At 40.6% G+C, this 24,213-nt stretch overlaps 2 protein-coding genes across 2 annotated transcripts; both read right to left on the reverse strand.

The window, feature by feature from the left end:
* Positions 1–1,129: 1,129 nt before the first annotated feature.
* Positions 1,130–7,477, reverse strand: lrrc8db (leucine rich repeat containing 8 VRAC subunit Db). Its single transcript, XM_080726324.1, has 2 exons — positions 7,377–7,477; positions 1,130–5,132 (listed from the first exon to the last, which is right to left on the reverse strand). The coding sequence occupies exon 2, from the start codon at positions 5,128–5,130 to the stop codon at positions 2,596–2,598; it is 2,535 nt and encodes an 844-aa protein (XP_080582450.1). The 5' UTR covers positions 5,131–5,132; positions 7,377–7,477; the 3' UTR covers positions 1,130–2,595.
* Positions 7,478–9,490: 2,013 nt separating this feature from the next.
* Positions 9,491–22,469, reverse strand: lrrc8c (leucine rich repeat containing 8 VRAC subunit C). The gene is made up of 3 exons (XM_080726339.1): positions 22,360–22,469; positions 13,872–14,014; positions 9,491–11,949 (listed from the first exon to the last, which is right to left on the reverse strand). Exons 2-3 carry the CDS (start codon positions 14,007–14,009, stop codon positions 9,688–9,690), a joined length of 2,400 nt encoding a protein of 799 aa, XP_080582465.1. The 5' UTR covers positions 14,010–14,014; positions 22,360–22,469; the 3' UTR covers positions 9,491–9,687.
* Positions 22,470–24,213: the final 1,744 nt, after the last annotated feature.

A 24,213-nucleotide genomic window follows, 5' to 3' on the forward strand; every position in this document is an offset into this window, starting at 1 on the left:
GCTTGTAGATCTGCTATTTTTGAAAAGTCGTGAAAATGTGTGAAAATCTTTGAATGTAATGTCTTTTTTAAGCGAACATTTGTAACTCAAATTTCGCTTCTGGGGGGGTCCCTGGAATTAAATATTTTGAGATGGGGGTCCGTGGCCAAATACATATCATCTTGGGGGTCCTTCACATGAAAAAGTTTGATCACAACTGACATGGAAACATAGGTTTCTTGCACACATTTTCACGATTTTTCAAAAATAAGCTTGCAGCTGTGAGCTTGTATATCTGCTATTTTTCAATAGTTAACATTCATGGGTGGGCCCGCAGTGAATCCTTGTACCCAGGGCCCAGAATTTGGTGTGACGCCCCTGGGTTCCTCTCCAATACATGGTCATTGTAGACCTGCAAATCTGTCACAATAGTGCTACTATGGTCAGCATCAGTGTTACATTTCTGAAGACCCCATGAAATGCCATTAACCCTTGTGTCCACTCCCTCCTATTTTGTAATAGGCGAAATTATCAGAACTACAAGCTTTGCGGTGCATTGTGAGCCTGAGCTGTAGATCGGCAAATTGTTTGGCAAAAGAAAATTGGTTTAGGAGGCGGGAAAAAAAGGAAGTCAGGAAGTGGTCAAGGATCGACCCCTGGGGGACCATGCAAACTAATTATATAGTTGTTGAGTTATTAAGAGATCAGTGCAGTGATGCCAAAAAGACAGTTATTGGTTATCGTGGTTAAGGGAGGAGGCTGAGAACAGCGACCTTAAAGGACCAGGTCACCTCTGGGACAACCAGATCTTATTTTATTGTTGTGTGGGACACGATCAACACAATCCTGAGTTATTTTTTGTGTTCAATCTGTGTTTTTAGATATTTTAGTATTTCAGCCGATTTCAGCATGCTACAACTGGTCATATGATGCAAAATGCATCATATGACCAGTTGTAGCATGCTGAAATACTAACATATCTAAAAACACAGATTGAACACAAAAAATAATTCAGGATTGTGTTGATCGTGTCCCACACGTGTCTCAAATGCAGACCGGGTCATAAACATGTCATAAGGTCTTTCAAAAGAATTGTTTACAGAGCAAAACATAAAAAATACAAATAGAAATGTTCAGTGCAAACTTAAATATCTGACTTTAAATAAATGACAGACATAATTTCTGTTTAACTGAACAGAAAGTTGTCAAACAATTGTACACACAGACCATTTTCGTAATACTCCTCTGCATGAAAACAAACAGTGTTACTAGCCTAAAGATCTTGAGAATGTTTTGTATGTGTTGAGCTTAATGAGCCAACATGTACAGTTTTGTTCAACAATACACCATTTTGTTCTCCTCTATACTTTCTGTATAGACCAAATCAGAATGTTTGTAAACAAATGGATCGGAGGTAAGGTATTTGACCGTATTTCTGGGTGGATTTGTTGCATCTGGTCAGCCTACCTGCAGCGGTAAACAGGAAAGCACCTTGAACGAAACATTGGCTTGGCAATTATTCCAAAATCATGTTGTGTTTGGGGCTGTAAAGCCAAATCTATGTATTGAATTAGACCTAGGGCTTTATCAATGTTCATGGTTTGAAGTCCAAACACACACAGGCATCCCACATACGCACACCGAATGCAAAGTGCATTGGTCAATCCTCCGAAAAAGCGTAGGCTACTTATACGAAAATAAGAACCCTGTAAACACCCATAGATGCTTAATCAGACAGCAATGTCAGAGTTATCCACCCAGAAGTAAGCTTGTGTTGTGGTGACGTAATGATGTTTTGGTCTATTGACTGAGTGCACAATGTTTTAAGTGCATTTAACTCTTCCAGATTGCAGCATGAATATGTCAATATTCATTTTTTATTTACTCTCACTACTTTGCTGCATTAATCATGAGATGGAGCAGGAGGAGAGACTGTCAATGCAAAACATTCATCAAGCATTTAGCAATTAAAGAAAGCCAAAATGTTATGTTTGTGAAAAGATGGTATAACACAGTGATTGGCAACATTTCAGCTACAGTATGTAAAGACTGTGTTCAAAAAGTGATTGAGTTGGTTAATTGTTAATTACATACTCATATCCAAGATGAAATGATTAAAAAAGAAAACACTGAATTATACACAGATTACAGGAGTCACTTGTATGTAGCTGGAAAGTGGAAACATGATGCGCTCAACATTAGGGATGTAACAGTATACGGAATCTACCAAAATACCATGGTATACAGTACACAGTATGCCCCACTTTTAGTTAAAACGTACATTGGCCCATTGGAAAACCAAACAAGCATTTTGCTTTGCAGAAAAGTATACGGCTGTGTACTTTTAACTGTTATACCGTTACATCCCTACTCAACGCTAGCATTAAAACATGGATATAGTAGCAAAATAAACTACCAGACAGTAATCATCTAATGCTGTACAGTATATGTGACAGCTACCTGGTATGCACAGTGCTACAACTCGGCCCTGAGCAAAACTTTTCCTTTGCATACTGTAGCATGAAATAATTCAAATAGCTTTGCCTTGATCTACGATATGAAACACTTGTCTGAAACCTTTGTGATCCAATATAGGATGTGACCACTGCTGAACCCCTACACTCCATTTGCAATAGTGCCATTGGATTCCTGATTGATGTCCTCCTTCACCTCCTGCGGGAGAGAGTCAAAGAGATGGTCTTCCACAATCAGGCCGTTCCTGCGGAGCAGGTGACACTGGCCAAGCTGCACTGGGAGTCTGTCGAGGCAGTTTCCCTTCAGTTCCAGGTGTGTCAGCTGCAGGAGTTGGCCAATTTTCTCAGGAAGGACAGAGATACAGTTGTGGCCAAGGCATAATGTCCTCAGTTTGGTGCACTTGAACAGCTGCTTGGGTACCACCTCAACTTTGTTGCCTGTGATGGCAAAGTGATGGAGATTCTGGAGAAAGCCTATCTCCAACGGTATTGCCACTATTGAGTTGTGACTTACATCCAGGTACCTTAACTTGAGCATGTTGAATAATGGTGCGGGCAGAGAGTCGAGTTTGTTGTGTGACAGATAGAGCGACTCAATGTTTTTGACTTGGCTTATTGACAACGGAATGGTGATGATGTTATTGTGCCAGAGTTTGAGGCAAATCAGCCTTTTGAGATGCTGAAAGCTGATGACCTCTTCAATGGTGCGAATGTTATTGGACTTCAGATCAAGCTCCTGCAGGTTGGTCAAACTGAAAATGGCATGAGGGATTCGTTCCAGTTCACAATTGTGAAGCTCTAGCTCTGCTAGATTCAACATTTTCTTCAAGCTGTTCAACACCACAAGTTTTGTGCCATCGTTATGAACCACCAACTTGACCAGGTGAGGTGAGAGATCAGTTATGTTTGTCGGGATCTTTGTGAGGTTGCTCTTGAGATGCAAAATCTTCAGATGTTTGAGGTCTCTGAGAGACTCTAGTCCAATCATTTTGTTGTTTTCAGAGTTCAGATTACCAACCAAGTACAGTTCCCTTAAATTCTTCAGCAAGTATACCCAAGTGGGGATCTCAGCAACATCTGTAAATTTTACGTGAAGGCACCGTAGATTGTCGCGAAGGAAAATGAATGCGGTCTGCTCAACTTTAGCAGGACAGTGATACAAGTGCAGCTCCTGGAGATTCGTCATTTGTGAAATCTTCACCGTTATCCTGGCCTCCGGGATCAACTCCAGTTTGAGGATTTCCAAATCAGTGAGGTCAAACACAGCTTCCGGCACTCCAGACAGCATGAAGAGATGAAGCTCCAACTTGTCCTGAGCGTTGCGGGTAACATGCTGCCGCAGTTTCTCAAAGGACCATTCGTGGTTCAAGCTGATCTCCCGTAGCTTGTTTTCACTGACTTCAGAGAGGAAGACGCCAAAACGCTTTGAATACAGCTGATCATACTGATCCACCATGTGCAGGAGGAAAGCAAAGTCATTCTTAACATCGGGAATGTCACTGAAGCTGCTCTCCTCTCTGACTTTTTCGAAGGAATACTCCTTGAGAGGTCGTCGAAAGAGCCAGAACAGTGTGTATATGCAGACCATGCCGTATACACATATGAGAGCAATATAACTGACAAGAAGTTTTTTCAACATGAATGCCATGTTATGGGTGCATTGAAATTTGGCATATCCTGTCAAATGCTTTATTTCTGGCTCACATACATGGTTGAAATCTATGGCAGCGACAAATGTCATTGTGTAGCACAGGATCAAAATGAACTTCACTGTTTTGATCACAGATTGAGCAACATACAGCTTGTAAATCGTGTCACTGTCCTCTACATGGGTGCGAAACTTCCTCACTTTTTCAAACAGGGCTTTTGCCTGCTCACCGTCTTTCCTATCCAATATGGTCATGATTGGAACTTCCACCACAAGCTTTTCAGTCGAAAACTTGACCTCAGATTTCACAAGCTTCGCGGCGGATTGGTTTGGACTTCCCTCTTCGCTGCTTGTTGAGAAATGCTTCGGTAGGAAGGAAGCACCGGTCAAGCGCTGCTTGTTCTCCTCCGAGTCCTCACATGCTGTCTCTGACAAGGCTTTTGTCGTCCAGGGTGACTCGAAACACTTCCCCAAAATTGAGACAAAATGTTCTATTTTTGAACTCGTCTTTGGATATTTAAACCAGAAGTTGCTGCTGACCATCAATACAATTGTGTGGATCAGAGCAAGGTATGGGAAGTATTTGGAGTACCATGGGAGGGCAACATGGTAGCACATCTGATTAATGAAAACGTACTGCTGAAAATCCAACTTGGTTCTGACACCTGTGGGGAGAGGCTGCCCAAATGCTTCTGATGGTGTAAAGTGCATTTTGTGGAGAATGCTCTCTGCCAGGTCGTTAGCCATGAGGGGTGCTGCTTTCTCCTGCCTGGCTCTGGTTTCTTCCTCCCATGGGCCAGCCGCTGCCACAGCTGGCTGCTGGGTTGCAAATTGCCCCGGCCCATTAAAACTTTCCAGGACAGGAAGGCAAGCCACCTGGTCTTTAGTCAATTGCATTGTTCCAGCAAATATGGCCAACATCAGCATGACAATCCCAAGGTAATCCATGAACACGTCCCACCATGGTTTCAGTATTCGATACGTTGGCTGGATGTCGTTCAGAGAGGCAACTTCTGTGAGAGTAAACATCCCTGCAAAACAAAGTTGTAGATTAGATGGTGCAACTATTAGTTTCTTTATATATACAGTATGTATACTACCGTATTGTGTGTGTGTGTGTGTGTGTGTGTGTGTGTGTGTGTGTGTGTATGTATATATATATATATATATATATATATATATATATATATATATATATATATATGCGGCTAGGTGGTGGGGCTAAGAAATCATACTAAATTTAAATTATACTACAGTATATGCTACCCCTAGCTCTGGTCCATAGCGTTAGAGGAGTTCTCCCTCTAATGCTATGGAGCAGAGCTATATGCTACCCCATAGTTCGCCCTGCAGCAACAGCATCACATTCCAGATACCAGGTTACAGCAATGACACTACTGTAGGCCGTATATATGTATGTACTGTGTCTGTGTGTATATCAGGGCAGGAATTTCATGGAGGCCATAAAGGCCATGGCCGCGGTTGCCCCTCAGTTTGGCATTGTGCCCCTCAAACCAATGGCATGACTTGAGGCCACAGTGGCCTTAAAGGAGTAGTTCACCCCCAAAATGACTTTTTTTCTATTGATTACTCACTCCGTGGTGAATTGATTTCAATAATATTATTTAGTTTTTGTCGCATTCCTAAGACAAAAATTTGATTCTAGAAAATTTACCATGCGGAATCAATGGGGTAAATTTATTGTAATCAAAGTATGGTCTTAGGAATGCAACAAAAAAAACTAAAAAATATTATTGAAATCAAGTCTCCATGGGGTGAGTAATCAATAGAAAAAAGTCATTTTGGAGGTGAACTACTCCTTTAATGCCACAGCTAATCGTATGCTTTTATTTTGTATCGTATCGAATCGGCAGTGCAAGTATCGATACTACCTACTCGGGCATTGTATTTAGCATTTTTAAGAAGAAAAAATTAAAGGAGTGGTTTAATTACTTTTCCTTTCCATATAGCTACACTGGTCTATCGATAAATGTGTGTAATCTCTGGGTTCATGTCAAGTTGCAGGTTTGTTAATATACAATGTCCATGTGTTTGGCAGAAAATTACTGTGTTCACTTATTTATATCCATAATAATACATGTTTCCCCTAAAAAACCTGCACTATCCACACCTTTCACACAGATTTAATTTCTTTGCTAAATAGTTACTATATCGATTTTAAATCATTGAATCGAATCGTATCGTATCGCTATGAATGAACCAATATCGTCCATGTATCGTATCGTCAACCATGTATCGTGATATGTATCGAATCGCTATTAAAATGTATCGTTTCAGCCCTAATACATACATACATACATACATACATACATAGGTACATACATACTAAATGTCATAATATGTATAATAATGTGTTGATAAATATAGAGTATTAGATTTAATGTCCCAACTTTATTGCAGAACTAATAAATAGACCTACATTGTGATCAGGGACATCACTAATAGGCCTATTGGCTCAGTTAGCAGTGGGGCCTAATCACTGTATTGTTATCTATCTATTCATAGCCTAATAGCATAGTCATAACTGCACAGTTGTGTTTCATTTGTTATACCGTTATAAAGTGCTACTCATGGCCAATTTGGCCATGGCCCATGGGGCACACCCACACGAATAGGCCTCCATGCAACTGGCCCGGATCCGAATTCTCTATCCCGCCCTCCCTGTTTCTCTCTCTCGCTAAAATAAAATAAAATAAGCAATGTGCTATTCAGTTGAGCATGACAGGACATCATCCGATTCCTATCCGTCCTGTGGGCTGGGCCATGATAGCAGCGAAACATATTCAGTCAACATTAGATAGGCTACACTGCACCCTTTATGAGCGACACACATTTCTGCTTTGGGATGTATGCATCAAAACTATTTCTGATAAATTAATCACAACAAGGCTGCAAAGCTGGTTAAGACAAGCTATAACTGCACACGCGCCCATTAGATTTATGTCCACACTCCACAGACATAATAATAACACGAGCAGTATCTGGATTATACCATTAATATACACATTGAGATAGGCTAACAGTAACTGCATAGTCGAAGGAATATTTGACAATTTCCCCATTCAATGTTGCGTGTAGCCTATTTGATAGTTGGCTTTTGCTTCGTCGTTGTAGCGTAGTTTTCACAGCTTCGGCATCCACTAATGTTGCGGTTGTGATTTGGACAGCGTGTACACTGACTGCACTGTCATCTGTAGCTAAATATACGTAAATCAATGCAACGTTACTGACAGAGATACAGAAACCGTACGTACCTTAAGTTGATCCAGGACAGTTATCTCCACACCCGTGCCAAACAATGCGTCTTCTTGTTCGTCTCTACATCCCATGATGTTGCGGCGCCATAATAAAGCCGTGCTTTCTTCTCATCAAGTGAACCGTAGGCCTAATGGCCAGGCTGGTAAGCTGCTTTAGTGCTTCCCCCGCTCCGCTTCAGATGGTCGGGTCCGCTCGATACGACGCTGCGGAACAATGCAGCCTCCCTCGCGCACGCTGCTGCACCAGCTGAGCTGTGGTGGAGCAGAAACCTATTTATGGACGTGTTTTGTCACATATCCATAATCCACTGTAAAATCAATCAGTGGTGGAAAAAGAACTATAAGAAAAAGTGTCAATACTGCAATGATCTACAAATATGTCTGTTGGGAAATAAAAAATTACTTGAGTAAGCCTACAAAAGTAGCTATATAGGCTATAAAAAAAGTATAATTTGGGCATCAAAATGTACCAAAAATAAAAGTAGGTAGGTCTACCCATCATGCAGAATGAATGTCCCATTTCACAATTAAAAAAATAAATAAAAATCTGTTTTGAAAATGGCAGATCTACAAGCTCACAATAAATGTCAAATGCTCTATTGGTTAATGTATGTTTTGAAATAATAATCAAAATCTTCAAACGAGTAACTAATGTTTTCAAATAATTGTAGTGGAGTAAAACTATCCTACAATATTTGCCTCTGAGATGTAATGGAGTACAAGTAAAAGTATTCGAAATACTCAAGTAAAGTACAAATACCTCAAAACTGTACTTAAGTAGTCTACAGTACTTAAGTACATGTACTTAGTTACTTTACACCACTGAAATCAAGCATAATTTCATTCATTGCACTACTGCAGGATCTGATAGGAAGGGGCGAAGAGCTAATAATTACAACAACCAAAAATGTTTTTGCTTTTGCTTATGATTGCTTATGATTATGTTGCTGAGTTTTATTATTTAGACTATAATCATATCGACATATAAAAACAGGTTACAATTAGGCCTATACATGATTCTGAATGGATTATAACATCCCCATTTGACTATGAGTGTGACCAGCCCTTAGTCAGTTCCATTCAGTAGGCCTATTTGCGTGAGTTCATGCAGTCAGCAAGCTAAACAAACAATGTGTAGGATCAAGTGAAAACTCTTGAGGTATTTGATCTATAACTTATTTTTTTATTTTTTTTATTCTCAACCTGAATGAACCACACCAATTTGTTTTTTTAAAAACTTTATAAAAATACATAGGTTATTTATTTATTTTCAATACACAATTTGTCTGTACACTCAACTGATGCACAACACCAGTATACTATTCCCTTTTAATATACAGTATTTTGGCATAAATAACAGCTTTTTATATTTGAGTATTTAATCCTGATCATCCCTACCTCTGAGCAATACAAAAGTATATTCAAAAATCTGTCTAATACAGCATTATAGGCTAGTGGCTAAGGCAGAGCTGAGGTTCTCGCTTTAGATCTACGTGTAATAAAATGAAAGGGGTCTGGAACTAGAAAAGTGCGCTTCGCAGGGCTTTGTCACTCAGTATGGAGTGGGACATAAAGTTTGTAAGACAGACAGTGCATGCACCTGTCCCTGTTTGTGGTGCCCCTTAAGGTGCCTGTAATGGGCATCTGAAAGATTATGTTACGTTCATGATACATTTCTTTAGTAAGGAATAGGCCCCCGCTCACACATTTTTGAAGACAATTAAAGGCAAATGGTGTGGAGTATCAAAACCCTGTTTGACGGTCATTGTCACATGACTCCAGAGACCAGTTTGTGTGCAATTTGGTAGACAGACGTTTTGGCAATACACACTGACACTGTTGTAGCATTTGTGGAAGTCGAATCACTTTTGGAGTTACTGGGAAATCTTGTCAGGTGGAAATAGGCATGGCCTGTATGGGGAGTTGCGTCATGATCCAATATTTTTTATACTACCTATGGTTGAAGAGTTACGGGTCAAAACTTGATGCGGCCTGTTATAGCTCCATGAGGCCTAATGTGACAGCTGATGATGTTTTAATAAACTTTGGTGTCTGACGAAGTCACAATGAATACTAAGTTCATAAATAGCAATGGCTGACCAAGAGTAAGCATCTAGCTGATTGATCCTTTAGATGCTACATGTAACAGCTATAAAATATACACATATATGACTTAATGTCTTCCATTATGGAGTCTTTAACAGACTTACATTTTCATTAATAATAGGCTACAAATAAGGTTGTGTAATACTGTAATATGATAACCAGCTAACATAATGCAAGCGCCATGACTCAATCATAAGGCATCTCACTCTGCCTTCATCATCTCCCTGGTGTCTGAAGGCAGCGTCTCAAACAGGACATCTTCCACTATAAGGCCACTACGCTTTAGGGCCCGACAGAAACCAAGCTCTGCAGGCAGAAACTCAAAGTGGTTCCCTTTGAGCTCCAAGTGAGTGAGTAGAACTAGATATGAAATCTTTGGTGACAACAAGGACAACATGTTTTTGCCAAGCTTCAGTGTTTTGAGCTTTTTGCAGAAGAAAAGCTCATCTGGAAGATTTTCAATTTTGTTGCAGGTGACAGAGAAATACTGCAGACTCTGAAGGACTCCGATCTCTGGAGGGATGAATCGAATGTCATTGTTGGACATGTCCAGGTAGCGCAGCTTGTTGCATAAGAACAGGTGCGAAGGCAATATCTCAATCTTGTTGTGGCTGAAGTACAGACGCTCTAGGCTGCTGAGCTTTTTGATGTGCTCCGGAATATACATGATGCCGTTGTGCCAAAGCTTGAGGCACGTGAGTTTACGGAGATGCTGGAAGCTCAAAATCTCCTCAATGGAGCGGAGGTTATTTTCTTTCAGGTCCAGCTCCTGCAGGTTTGTGAGACTAAAGACAGCGTGTGGAATGCGTTCCAGATCACAGTGCACAAGCTCCAGCTCCGTCAGATTCACCATTTTCTTCAGATTGTTCAGCATGACGAGTTTGGTGCCATCATTGTATACGAACAACCGCTGCAAGTGGCTTGAAACATCCACAATAGACTGGGGGATCTTGGTGAAATTACTCTTTAGATACAGTGACTTCAAACACTTAAGCTCCCGCAACGACTCAAGCACGATGTTCTTTGAGGCATCAGAACTTAGCGATCCAGTGAGGTACAGTTCCTCGAGGTTCCGCAGGCAGTACAGCCAATGTGGGAGCTCCCTGCTGTCATCAAACTTCACCCGTAACACTTTCAGATTCTCTTTGAGAAAAGAGGTAGCCGCTGTGTGCAGCTTGACGCAGCACTGATGGAGGGACAGCTCCTGAAGGTCCTCCAGCTTAGAGATGGAGGCAGGGATGGTGATGTTGTTAATGATCTCCAGTTTCAGTGACTGGAGCTCTGTCACCTCAAAGATGGTGTCAGGGAGCCCGGAGAGCATGAAAAGCTGAAGCTCCATCCTGTTTTTAGAGTTGGTCTGCAGTCTCTGGCGCAGCTTTTCCACCGTCCAATCGTGGTTGAGATTGAGCTGCTTCAGTTTGTTCTCACTGACCTCCGACAGGAAAACCGCAAACCTCTTGGAATACAGAGGATCATACTGATCAGTCATGTGCAGCATGAACGCAAAGTCATTCTTTACGTCCGGAATGTCATCAATGCCCGTTTCCTGCCGCACATACTCAAAAGAGTACTCCTTCAGAGAGCGGTAGAACAGCCAGTAGGATGTATAAAGGCTTGTAAGTCCATATACAGCCACAAAGCACAGATAGCAGTAGGAAAGCTTGGAGAAGAGATGGGCCATGGTGTGATTGCATGAGAAATGCTTGTAACCCGTCATGTCCTGGATGTCAACATTGCACTTCACAGTGATCTGCACTTCAGACACTAAAACACTGTTATACGCAATGATGAGGAGAAATTTAAGCACCTTGAACACTGTCTGGCGCACATACATGATATAGAGCATGTCGCTCTCCTCAACGTGTAAGCGGAACTTCTTAACCTTTTCAAAAAGGGCTTTTGCTTGTTCCCCCTCTTTTTTATCGAGAGCACTTGCTGTGGGTTTGTCAACTACAATTCTATCTGGGGTGGACTTGAGCGACTGCGTCTTTTCTGTACTGGCCTCGCCAGTAGGCACGTTAATGTTGGCCCTGTTGGCACTGTTGTTTTTGCGGTCCCTTTCCTCCGGGTTTTCTCCAGACACCTCCGACAGAGCCCGCGTGGTCCAAGGGGAGTCGAAGCACTTGGCCAGGATTATAATGAAATGCTCTATTTTAGAGCTGGAGCCAGGAAATTTGAACCAAAAGTTGCTGCAGACCATGAAAATGAGAGTGTGTATGAGAACCAGATAAGGGAAGTACTTGGCATACCAATGTAGGGCCTTTTCATAGCACATCTGATTGATGAAACTGTATTGCTGGAGGTCCAAGTCTGTTTTCAGGCCTTTCATTTCTTTCAGCAGAGGTAGGTAGGACTGCGAGGGCAATACGGCCTCCATCTCAGGTTCTGTGTTATCTGGCAAAGGCGTGGTTTGGTTTGGTGAAGACACTCCCTGAGGAAGGCATATGATCTTGTCTTGCATTACCTAAAATGAAATGAACGCAGATAAATGTTAGACATGGAATACAATTGCATAGGAAGTACAGTAGGGCTGGGTGATATGAATTAAAATCAATATGACAATTATTTCAAACTGTTGCCTCAGTTATGATTCATGTGAAAATAGCAGATCCTACAAGCTTGATGCATTGTGAGCTTGTAGATAAGTTATTTTCACTATTTCTACTGCACTACCATTGTACAATGAAATGTTGTATAATGCAGGGCTTAAGTGGCTAATCAGACTAAATTATTTTGTCGTTATAAAAATATATACCGGTATATATATTTTTGTGTGGATTTGTTAATATATAAGAAATAAAAAACTCAATTATAATTAAAAAATGCTTCTTGATTAATCAATGAACCTACATGAGCAAGATTAAGTTGGGTCTAAATTTATTTTTTTATATATTTGCGTGTAATTGCCCAGCCCTAATAGAAAGACAGAAACATGTACACAGTACACTGGGATATAACAGTGCTGGCCACAAGGTGGCGTCAGTCAACAACAAAAACTGGTCATTTGCAACAACAAGGTGCCACATGTATTTAGTTGTACAATAAACAGAGACTGCTGATTATTCTCATTTAAGTACTATAGTTAGACTTACAAGGACATTTTATTAAACCACGTCAGAGTCAACAGGAAGCCATTTTGTCTACTTTTATGTTTTCATATGTAACTCACCACAATGTGGGGAAATATTTATAAAAAATATATATTTCACTAAATAACACAACCAGGGTTCAGGCTCCTGAGGCCAAATATAAATTGCCCAATGAAACCATTCTACAGCAACATGACGTCATTAATTGAGAGGATAAAGCAGTACTGCAGCAGCAGTAGTGCAGATGGAAATGCAATGTCAGGTCTGGTCAGGTCTCTGGGGAGAAAAGTAAATCAGCAGAATTTTAACTATGGCTTGCTCTCTCTCAATTCTCTCTCCTGCTTATTCTGTTTGTCTAAAACAGAACATTTGTGTCAAACGGTTTAAAAATCTACACTTGGTTAACAATATTATGCTTTGTTCAGCTCTGTGGAATGAGACGCCCCATCTCTATAATTCCTGGAAATGCGATAATTTCACATACATAAACAAATCTTTATCAGATGGCTAACATAATTGTGCACTCTGTTTACTGACCATCTGTTTAGGAACATCCAAACAGTGGTAAGTTCAGAGTAAACTCTGTGGCCTGTGGGCAACAAAGGAGATTTCCACCATTACAAATAGGCTATATGATGTCAGTAGCTTTGTATGAAATTATATTTAGGTGTCATTCTGAGAATTTATGCTGCAGGGTGGCGTGGTGCAGCTGCCAAACCCCCTTCCTTTCTCCCACAGTTGTGTGAAGTTGTGTGACAGGCCGGTGGCCTTTGGAATCTTAATGTTTATGAAAAGGGGGTGGGCGGGTTAAAGTTTCCGCTGCTAAACTGCCGCTACGGCCGGCGTAATGAATGCTTGCTATAGTACACTAAGTGCTAGATTTGGTCCGCACACACAGGCCCAGTGAATGCAGGGACTCTTACTGATTTGTGGGCGTGTATATATAAGGCTGTGTCAATGAACTGGACAGAACATGAATATATCAACTCTCTGGTGTTTTGTGCTGTTAAGAAATCAACACATGCATACTTCTGAATGCAGCTTGGCAGGCATACTCCCTTGCTCTTAGACAAGTGTAAAGCAGTTAGAACTACTTTCAGATTAGCATGGCTAATTTGCGTAGCTGTTTTGTTACATGTGACAGATTTGTAGTGAACCAGCGACTGATATACACAGTAAATCTGGAGTGTTCATTTAACCCTGAGGGTGTACATTTGCACCCGCAAGGGTCAATTGCTACACAATAGAGTACTTAAAGTTCTAAAGAATAGACAGGATGGGTGGAGTAGATACTAACCTGAAGGGTACAGCCAAAAACACCAATCATGAGCATCACTACAGAGAGATAGTCTGTGAAGACATCCCACCATGGCTTGAGCACTCGCAAAGCTGGCTGCTGATCTGTAAACTGCCGGAACTCTGTCACAGGAATCATGATGCCTGTTGGGACAAATATTACAAAGGAGGATCATTTAACTTTCTGTGAACAAAACAGTTTTAGGAATCGGGGGTCAAACACCCACTTGCAATGCACTGTTAAGATTGCACAAAAGAAGAGGGAAAAAGGACAAAATGAACTTGTTTGCTTTATGTTTATAAAGCTCTTCAGGGAAATCATGAGTGAGGTAGAAAAGATTGACGAATAGTCTATAAAATAGGTACAGTGTTGAATTAAATTGGCATTAATGCATTTACATTAATGTATTACACATTTGATACTTAAATGAATACAGAATGGGGCAAATGTGAGGAGTGACACATTTGGATAATGAATGAATCACTAAATCACTGAGTTAAACTAATCTTGGGGATTTTGTTTGTATTGTTAAAATGGATTGCTTATTTTCTCTACTAGAAATATAGAACATGGTGTCAGGTAGTCAATAACGTTTATCATCGCAATAACCTCAGGAGAGAGGGACACAGAAATAAAACAGACATAGAATGTATCTGTTAACCATGACTTATGTTTAAATCATTATGATATCTCAAGAAAGTTTCAAGAGCATCTTTATCACATACTGTATAGTGTTTATACTGATGTCCATTGTGTTACTATTGTTTAGCATGGACCGGTTAAATATCAACATAATCTTAGTGATGCAGATTAGTTGGTTAAAGCCGTCACTACTTTACAGTATAATACTGTTATTCTCTGACAATATACTGTAAATATGACAGACTGAGAGAATGGATCCACTTTTCTCTCAATCTGCCACTTTAATATTGGCTCAATATGTCACTGAGTAATTCTTATCACATAAAGTAGCATAAATACTGTATATTACATTCAGAGTGTATGAAGTAAGTAATCAGAAAAAAGAAAATCCAGACTGCATCACTGCAATGTCTATTCCGGCCATCTGCTGTGCTAATCACAAACTGTTGGTCATAGAGTCATCAGTTCTTTAATTGTGTGGCTCTGTAGGAGGCTAGCTAAGATAGTTGGTCTGTGTGTCTGTGTGTCCAGAGCTAATCGTGAGAACCACTGGACAGATCAGTGTCACATATGTTTTATATTGTTTAAATTATTTTTGAAAGTATGAAACCTTGTCAAAATGATGAGTTATGCGTGATAGCTGTATCATAAATGACGGGTGTCATAGATGACCGACATCACAGGCTGGCCAAATTAAGTTCAAGACCCACATTGGAGCCACGCCGTTCCCATGTGGACCCCGAAATCCACATGATTCACTCTTAGTTTTAAAAATGAATAGTTCCTTTTCCTATAGTTCACGTATCTCCCCCGAAATATAAGGAGTCGCCAGTCGCTTCTGTTCATCTGACAGTGAGGAAATCAAGTGGAGGAACACATAAGAGACAGAGATGGCCCTCCACTTCCAGCTTCCCACCTTCAAACATGACCAGCGCCCGGCCAAGCTGGAGGCACCAGGAGGAAAACACCCGTCTGTTGACTGTTATTGTCCTTTAATATATAAAGTATATTTGGAAAACGGATGAATGAAAAAAGTTATTGAAAAAACACGGCCACCTCACAGACAGATTTTAAGGACAATATCAGTAATTAGGAACAAGAACAGATGTTTTCGATGAATCTATAATGGTTAAAATGGAGTTTTAACCATTATAGGGGCGGCATAGCTCAGGGGTAGAGAAACCGTTATTAGAGCACAAAGGGTTCCCGAAGGGTTCCCAGTTCGAATCCGGGCTCCCCCTGAGTTAATGTCGAAGGGTCCTTGGGCAAGACTCTGAACCCCACATTGCTCCCGGTGAGCTGGTTGGTGCCTTGCATGGTGTCCTCCGCCACCGGTGTATGAATGTGTGCGTGAATGGGTGAATGTAATGCACAATCTCTGTAAAGTGCTTTGGATAAAAGCGCTATATAAATGCACCATTTAGTTTGACGTTACAATGGGTTTGTATAGGGAAGGGGCGTGTCTGATAAAATGAATATCAAGTATCTAAATACTGAATCAAGCAACCTAAACACTGTCTGTGGTGCTCACAAAAGCCAGAGTAGATGTTCAAATGACCTCCAACATGTTTTAAAGTGAAATATCCCTTTAAGTTATGAAGTACAGTTAGGAAAAAACTGTTACAATGATTGAGGCAGACTTGAGGCACGGGAGGCACCGAGTCACCAAGCGTGGCAAAGTCCGCTTCAGCCGACTCAGCACCGTTCCGAGTTACGTCCCCCACCGTTCCAAGGTCGCCAGGTGATTCACGGGTCCGACCTTTCCAAGCTCGCCCGATTTGACTGGGGCGAGTGGACTTTGGTGGCCAGACATATGTGGGTCCGACTCCGACCGTTCCAAGGTCGACGGGTTTGACCTGGGGTATGTGTGTTTTGGGGCGATCATTCTTGCAATCCATCAAATGGAAACATTAAGTTCAATACTGACATGGTCCCTTATAGGGACAAATATGAATACGTTTGGGGCGCCCGCTGGCCTACTGGTCCAGCCGCATACCACTTAGGCATTGCCACATAGGCATGGATGCCTGGCAGTGGTGGTGTCGCAGGTTCAATTCCTGATCCGGACGACCTTTGCCGCATGTCACTCCTCGTCTTTCCCCCCATTTCCTGTCAGTCTACTGTCCTATCAATAAAGGCCAAAAACAAATATAAAAAAATAATAATTTGTTTGTTGTAATGTAATATGTAATATGTAATAATTGTGGTAGAAATATTTATAGACTGTCAAATGTGTATTTATCAACTTTATGGAACCTGTGGTGGCAAAATTCATATAACAATCATTGTGGTATTGATTTATTAAATGTCCTGCTGTTCCTCATTGACAAACCCCTTACAAACAGCCGTCTCACACGCATTCTATTTCAAATATGCCGACTGTGTGTGTGTGTGTGTGTGTGTGTGTGTGTGTGTGTGTGTGTGTGTGTGTGTGTGTGTGTGTGTGTGTGTGTGTGTGTGTGTAACTATAGAATAGAGACCATGTAAGGAGTGACCATTTGTTTACCTTTCTGTACATCTCCCTGCCTATGTATAAATGTGTGTGGGACATGGGTGTTGGGGGCGGATGGGGGAAGCTCTGGAGGGAGACGCAAGTCTCTCTCCTCTGTGATGAGACCTACAATAAAGCATGAAGTTGGAATCCTGGCATTGCAGTCCTGCATCTACTTGATCTGTTTAACTTACTTATAGTAACATCAAAAACTTCCATTACATTATATCCCAAATGAAAACAGGCAGCAGGTTTAGTGAATATTATATACTGGTTGTGTACAGCGACTCAACACTTAAATATGTGTCTCTGCTGTCCCTGTCATGTTATTTTGTCACTCTCCGTTTCTCTGGTCACCTTTTGTAATGTGCTTACTACAGCTGATGGTAGCCTATCATCTTTCCTATATCTGTGCCCGGTCCAAGAAGATAGTCATTCAGTGGCAAACCTGGCAAATAAACATGGGCAAAGGTATATAGAATATATAAAACCATATCCTTATGTGGCAAGCCAGAAAATACATGTAAATAACTGGAATACAGAAATGTCTCATGCATCCAATGTGTTCAGACCATCTGTGGACCTGAGGTAAACAGCTATTTTTCCATTTGCTATATGGTAAATGGGCTTATAGTATTACAACACTATAATATTACAAAGCAAAAAAATATTGGGAGCGATGATGGGAAGCTTTGCCCTTTGACTACCAAGATGACCTTTGATTATTTAATTTCTTTGTTTTGAAAACCTTTATTTTTCTTAAAATAGTAGTGTGTCATAACACTTGGAGCCAGACAGGAAGAATAGGACAATAACTCAGGGGATGTGCAGACAATAGTCTGGTGGCTACTGTTTTAAGAACTCAGAATTGGTTTATGTTAAGCAATAGACTAATAATACTAATAACTAGAAAAACTGTTCCTTCGAAACAGTGTGGGCTCGCTTCCAACCCAAAACAATAATAGTAAAAGTGTCAAGTTCCCAGGCAATGCTCTTTAATTTTACTGACGTAAAATGGTAATGCAAATACAATGTAGACAAGCAGTGTTATTACATGAACTTAAAGGACCAGGTCACCTTTGGGACAACCAGATCTTATTTTATTGTTGTGTGGGGACACGATCAACACAATGTTGAGTTATTCTTTGTGTTCAATCTGTGTTTTTAGATATTTTAGTATTTCAGTATGCTACAACTGGTCATATGATGCATTTTGCATCATATGATGCATGAGATGATGCAATATCATGCTACAAAGCATCATATGACCAGTTGTAGCATGCTGAAATACTAAAATATCTAAAAACACAGATTGAACACAAGAAATTACAGGATTGTGTTGATCGTGTCCCACACAACAATAAAATAAGATCTGGTTGTCCCAGAGGTGACCTGATCCTTTAACGGTATGGACAATTAAATCAAAATAAAATTAAAATATAATGTGGACGGGTAACCAACAACAAAAGTTCGAGACCAGTAGCATGTTGGGAACTGAAGTTATGGCTGTTTAAAGCCTGGGAAGAAAGATGGGGAACCTGTGTGTGTGTCTGTGTCTGTGTCTGTGTCTGTGTGTGTGTGTGTGTGTGTGTGTGTGTGTGTGTGTGTGTGTGTGTGTGTGTGTGTGTGTGTGTCCTAGGGGTCCCTGAACTACACTTTGCAAACCAGCAAACCACATCAAAGTAATAGTACGCAGATGGTCCTAATATTGACAAGCTTTTTAAAAACAGCAGATCTACAAGATCACAACATGTCGCAATGTCACATTGTAGATCAGCTTCTTACAATTAGACAAAGTATTAAGTGATTCATCTACCGTATGTTTTGTATTAATAATAAAATCTGCAAAGTAACAAGTAACTAAAGCTGCCAAATGCAATTGCAGTGGAGTATAAGTAACAAAAGTGTAAAGTAAAAGTTGGTATACAGTACGGGACATGCTGATCCAAATGCATATGGGTTATACTAGGATTTAAATGCAGACAGGCTGAAATTCATGGCTTTTAAAGTGTTTGGGGTGTGGTTTTGCCAGGTGGGTCCACTTCGGTTGATCGTCTGATTTGGAAACGCATTGGTTGTGATATCTCCCTGACAACCACACAGAGTGTCCCTGCGGGTTCTAGGATATATACTGTAAATCCCATCGCCCGGGAACCTTATTCTTTTTAAGTTAAATTTCTAAAACACTACAAAACATGTGTCAAAGACAAATACAAGCAAACGTCTCCACAGTAACACAGTAACAGTTGTTTGTGTGTCAGTGTGTGTGTATGCGTGTGTGTGTGTGTGTGCGTGTGTGCGTGCGTGCGTGCGTGTTAATAATTATTATTATTATTAATAATAAAATCTGCAAAATAAAAAGTAACTGAAGCTGTCAAATGCTGTATTTATAGTAGAGTATAAGTAACAAAAATGGAAATTAGAGTAAAAGTACCTAAAAATTGTACTGTAGGTACAAGTACTTGTTTGTATATACTTGAGTAAATGTACTTGGTTACTTTGCAGCACCACTAGCCTTACATTAAGACGTCTCTGCCGAGACTTTCGCATTGTCACTGCAGGTCTGACTTATGTAAGGCTACATCACCACAGAACAGCCAATGACAGCCAAGCCTTTAATCACAGCTGTGTCAATCAGTAGAGTGGAGAGGGACATTTATTTATAGTTTTAACTATAACTATAGTTTTATACATCACACAGCTTAGACATTTGGATCAAATCAGAAAGCAGACCTGTGTGAACACATTGATATAAATAGCATATCTGAAGTGTGAATATTGCAGCCACAGCGACTTAATATAAACATGGGTCCCTTTCCCCTGTCTCACTCTCTCCCCACTCAGTAAACCCATTGGAAATGCATTGGATGCTTAAAGTTAAACATTTTTATTTTTTTATAATTAAACTACAAAACATTTCAAAACCAAAAGTACAAGCACACGTGTCCTCAGTAAGCTGAACACATAAAAATTTGAATGGTGTTTAAAGGTGTAAGCGTTTAGGAGATGAATCGCGCCAAAGTTTTGAGGAGATACTGACTATAAACTAGAAATACTGTTCCTTCGAAACAGTGTGGGCTCGGTTCCAACCCAACAAATAGGATACTTTAAGGTACTGTAAGGTACAGTACCTTACAGTATTGTACTGTACCTTACTATACTGTACTGCACCTTACTGTACTGTACTGTACTGTACTGTACTGTAACTTACTGTACTTTACTGTACTCTACTGTACTGTACTTTACTGTATTCTACTGTAACTTACTGTACTTTACTGTACTCTACTGTACCTTACTGTACTGTACTCTACTGTACCTTACTGTACTGTACTGTACCTTACTGTACTATACTATACTGTACTCTACTGTACCGTACTGTACCTTACTGTACTGTACTCTACTGTACCTTACTATACTGTACTTTACTGTACTCTACTGTACTTTACTGTACTCCACTGTACCTTACTGTACTTTATTCTACTTTACTGTACTTTATTGTACTTTACTGTACTCTACTGTACCTTACTGTACTGTATTGTACTTTACTGTACCTTACTGTACTGTACTCTACTGTACCTTTCTGTACTGTACCTTTCTGTACCTTACTGTACTTTACTGTACTCTACTGAACCTTACTGTACTTTTACTGTACTCTACTGAACCTTACTGTACTGTACATATTATATGTGTTCTAGATCTACATTTTTGATTCTGTGTTTGGGAACCAGCAACTGTCAAATGGACTCCAACTGTAGTGGAGTATATTGAGTGCATATACTGTAGGCTAACAATCCCAGATCACATATGTCCTCCACTATGTCTATAACCAAGGCGTTCTTCTATGTGGCCACTCCAGACTGAGGAGTGGAGCATGGCTTTTATTGTGTTTGTGGATCTGACTTGGAAATGCATTGGTTTTGATATCTCCCTGACAACCAACAACAACCACTAATATGGCTGACTGTCCCTGCGGGCTCTAGGATATATGGCTATGGGATTTACATCCCATCGCCCGGACTTGATTCTTGATCACAGCTGTGTAATCAGTAGAGTGGAGAGGGACATTTATTTATAGTTTTAACTATAACTATAGTTTTATACATCACACAGCTTAGACATTTGGATCAAATCAGAGAGCAGACCTGTGTGAACGCAATGATATAGATAGCATATCTGAAGTGTGAACACTGCAGCCACAGCGCCTTAACATAAACATGGGTCTATTATCCTTCTCTCCACTCTGGGGACCCATTGGAAATGCATTGGGTGCTTAAAGTTAAACATTTTTATTTTTTTATATTTATACTACAAAACATTTCAAAACCAAAAATACAAGCACACTTGTCCTCAGTAAGCTGAACACATAAAAATTTGAATGGTGTTGAAAGGTGTAAGCGTTTAAGAGATGAAGCGCGCCAAAGTTTTGAGGATACTGACTAGTATAGTATAGAAATAAATAATGAAGATAACATACGTGTGCTCGCCTTCCAGGCGAGCCCACAATAATGAAGATAACATACGTGTGCTCGCCTTCCAGGCGAGCCCACAATAATAAAAATCGTAGGGTTGCGCACAGTTTTATGGAAATTAGTTCAAAATGTGAAATTATTATGCTACCATATAGTAACCATACGCTCTCTGTTGTCTTGAGTGATCAGAGGAAATTACTTCTTTCCACTGGATGAGTCAGCTTGAAGCTGACCAGAGCTGATCCTTTGTGCCCGCCGCTGTCTCTTCCTGACAGGAAATGTTGCGAATCTCAGATATCCAAAAACAGACTGTTTGGATTACACCCAACCCCGAGGACACAAAACCATTGAGGTTATGGAAAAACACACTTTTTGGGTAGGCTAAAATACTGCCTTGTGTCAATTATTTTTAATAGAAAAAAATGACTTTTCCGTTTCCCCCCATTACAGAAACAAAATGCGCACATATAGCCAGTAGTGTTTCATGCCTATACACGCACATCTCGTGCCCCTGCTTGGGCAACTTTGTATCCATGGATGTATTGTACTTGCTTCCCTTAAAACGGTGATGATACATTTAAGGTGCGCGGTATCATCGCAGTCCCAAAATTATTTACAGTGGTTTATGGTAGGCTAAGCTAGTCTATAAACATCCAGCGCCGTCAATGACAGTACCTTCTCAAGAGCAAATTGACAGTTGTAGCCTATTGACAGGACATTTATGAAATATTAAACCTCTGGCAGCAACAACGTTACAGCTCCGCCGAATAAAGGCTACAATAACATGACCTATGTCGAACTAATGAGCAGTGTGCTCTCTACAATGAAGTCACTGTCTATCATAATCGTAGTAGCCTACAGTAAACACATCCATTAGCCTACTTACATGAATGAAGACGTCAGCCAGAGTTGGAAAACTGAGCGGTGTGTTCTCAAGCAGGGCTTTTTCAGGGCATGATATGTCCTTGTGCGGCGTCCCTTTTCCGTTATGTCCGGATGGCGGCTCTGAATCCCTCTGACTGTGTTGGCATGTTAGGAGCTGCGCCACCAGGGCGGGGACTTCAGTGTGGACCCAAACGAGAAACTTTTTGGGTTGTTGTTTGCTTATGTTTTCAATTTCGTGTGACGGTCTGAAAGTTTTGTAAACCAGTTTATTTTTTTATTTTATTTTTTACAAATCTTAAATTATTGAGATAGTTTCAAATAGGCCTACCACAACCCCATGTGATAGCCTACCCAACAGAAATTGAACTTCAACACTTAATATGATAAGAAGAATAAGAACTAGAAATGCTGTTCCTAGAGAAACTGCGTGGGCTCGCTGAAAACACTCACAAAGTATAGTATGGGCATTGGGCAGTAGGCTACAAAAAATCTGTGACAACATATTACCATAATACCAGTAAAGCCCTTTGCACACAGGACAGTTGCGTTTTTTTCGTTTGCGGCATGAATAAAACGCATTGGATTTGGTGTGCAAGGCTGTGCGGAATCGGCGCTGCGGATCCCAAAAGGAGTCATAAAAGGAGTGATGAGTTTTTTACCGCATGCGACAAGACGCACGAATCGAACTGGGTTCGATCGAGAAAAAAACGCACGGCGGCAGCCACTCGTCGCACGGCTAATTCGGAGCCGGTGTGCATGAGGTCATAGAGAATCATTGTTTTCTTTTCAAAAAAATATATTGTCCGTTTTATCCGTGCGGTTAAACGCGCCTGTGTGCAAAGGGCTTAAGACTCCCTAATCGGGAGATAAGCGACCGTTGGTCGCTTATCTCCACAAATAGGCCAAAAGTTTGTTTTACCAATTATCAAGACATACGGGCAGTTGACAGTTTGCCATGGTTGCTCATTGAAGTTGAATCTCCATATATGGAGATAATCTACGCATCACACTAAGTCTGACCTCACCAGCCCATATTTGGGCATGAGCAACTTATGTCTCCATATATGGAGATATGATGACATCACACAGTCCTCAGCCGATGATGTGGCGTGATGTCATACAATACACAAACGAGCCCTACAGTATAAAGGGGCAATTCTTGCCAGGAAAGAAGCATTTCTTCGACTCAGACCTTATCGCCAGGGTTGGCTTATAGCAGCTGTCGGTAGGACCATATATGGATTCTGTTAGTGTGGATCTCCTAACAGGGCATCATCTGGGATACAATCCCTTTTATGCCCATATATGGAGATCCCTAACAGAATCCCTTTCATGCCCATATATGGAGATCCCTAACAGAATCCCTTTCATGCCCATATATGGAGATCCCTAACAGAATCCCTTTTATGCCCATGGAGATCCCTAACAGCATCCCTTTTATGCCCATATATGGAGATCACTAACAGCTAACAGAATCCCTTTTATGCCCATATATGGAGATCCCTAAAAGAATCCCTTTTATGCCCATATATGGAGATCCCTAACAGAATCCCTTTTATGCCCATATATGGAGATCCCTAACAGAATCCCTTTTATGCCCATACATGGAGATCCCTAACAGAATCCCTTTTATACCCATATATGGAGATCCCTAACAGAATCCCTTGTATGCCCATATATGGAGATCCCTAACAGAATCCCTTTTATGCCCATATATTATGGAGAAATCCCTGCTCTGAGTATCTGACATCAGTGTGATGTCACCTGTTTATGCCCATATATGGAGATCCCTGCTCTGCGTATCTGGTTGCTATGGTAAACAGTTGGTTGCTAGGGTAAAAAAACATGGTTGCTA

Source organism: Nannobrachium achirus, assembly GCF_963921795.1.
Source record: "Nannobrachium achirus genome assembly, chromosome: 1".
Taxonomy (NCBI): domain Eukaryota; kingdom Metazoa; phylum Chordata; class Actinopteri; order Myctophiformes; family Myctophidae; genus Nannobrachium; species Nannobrachium achirus.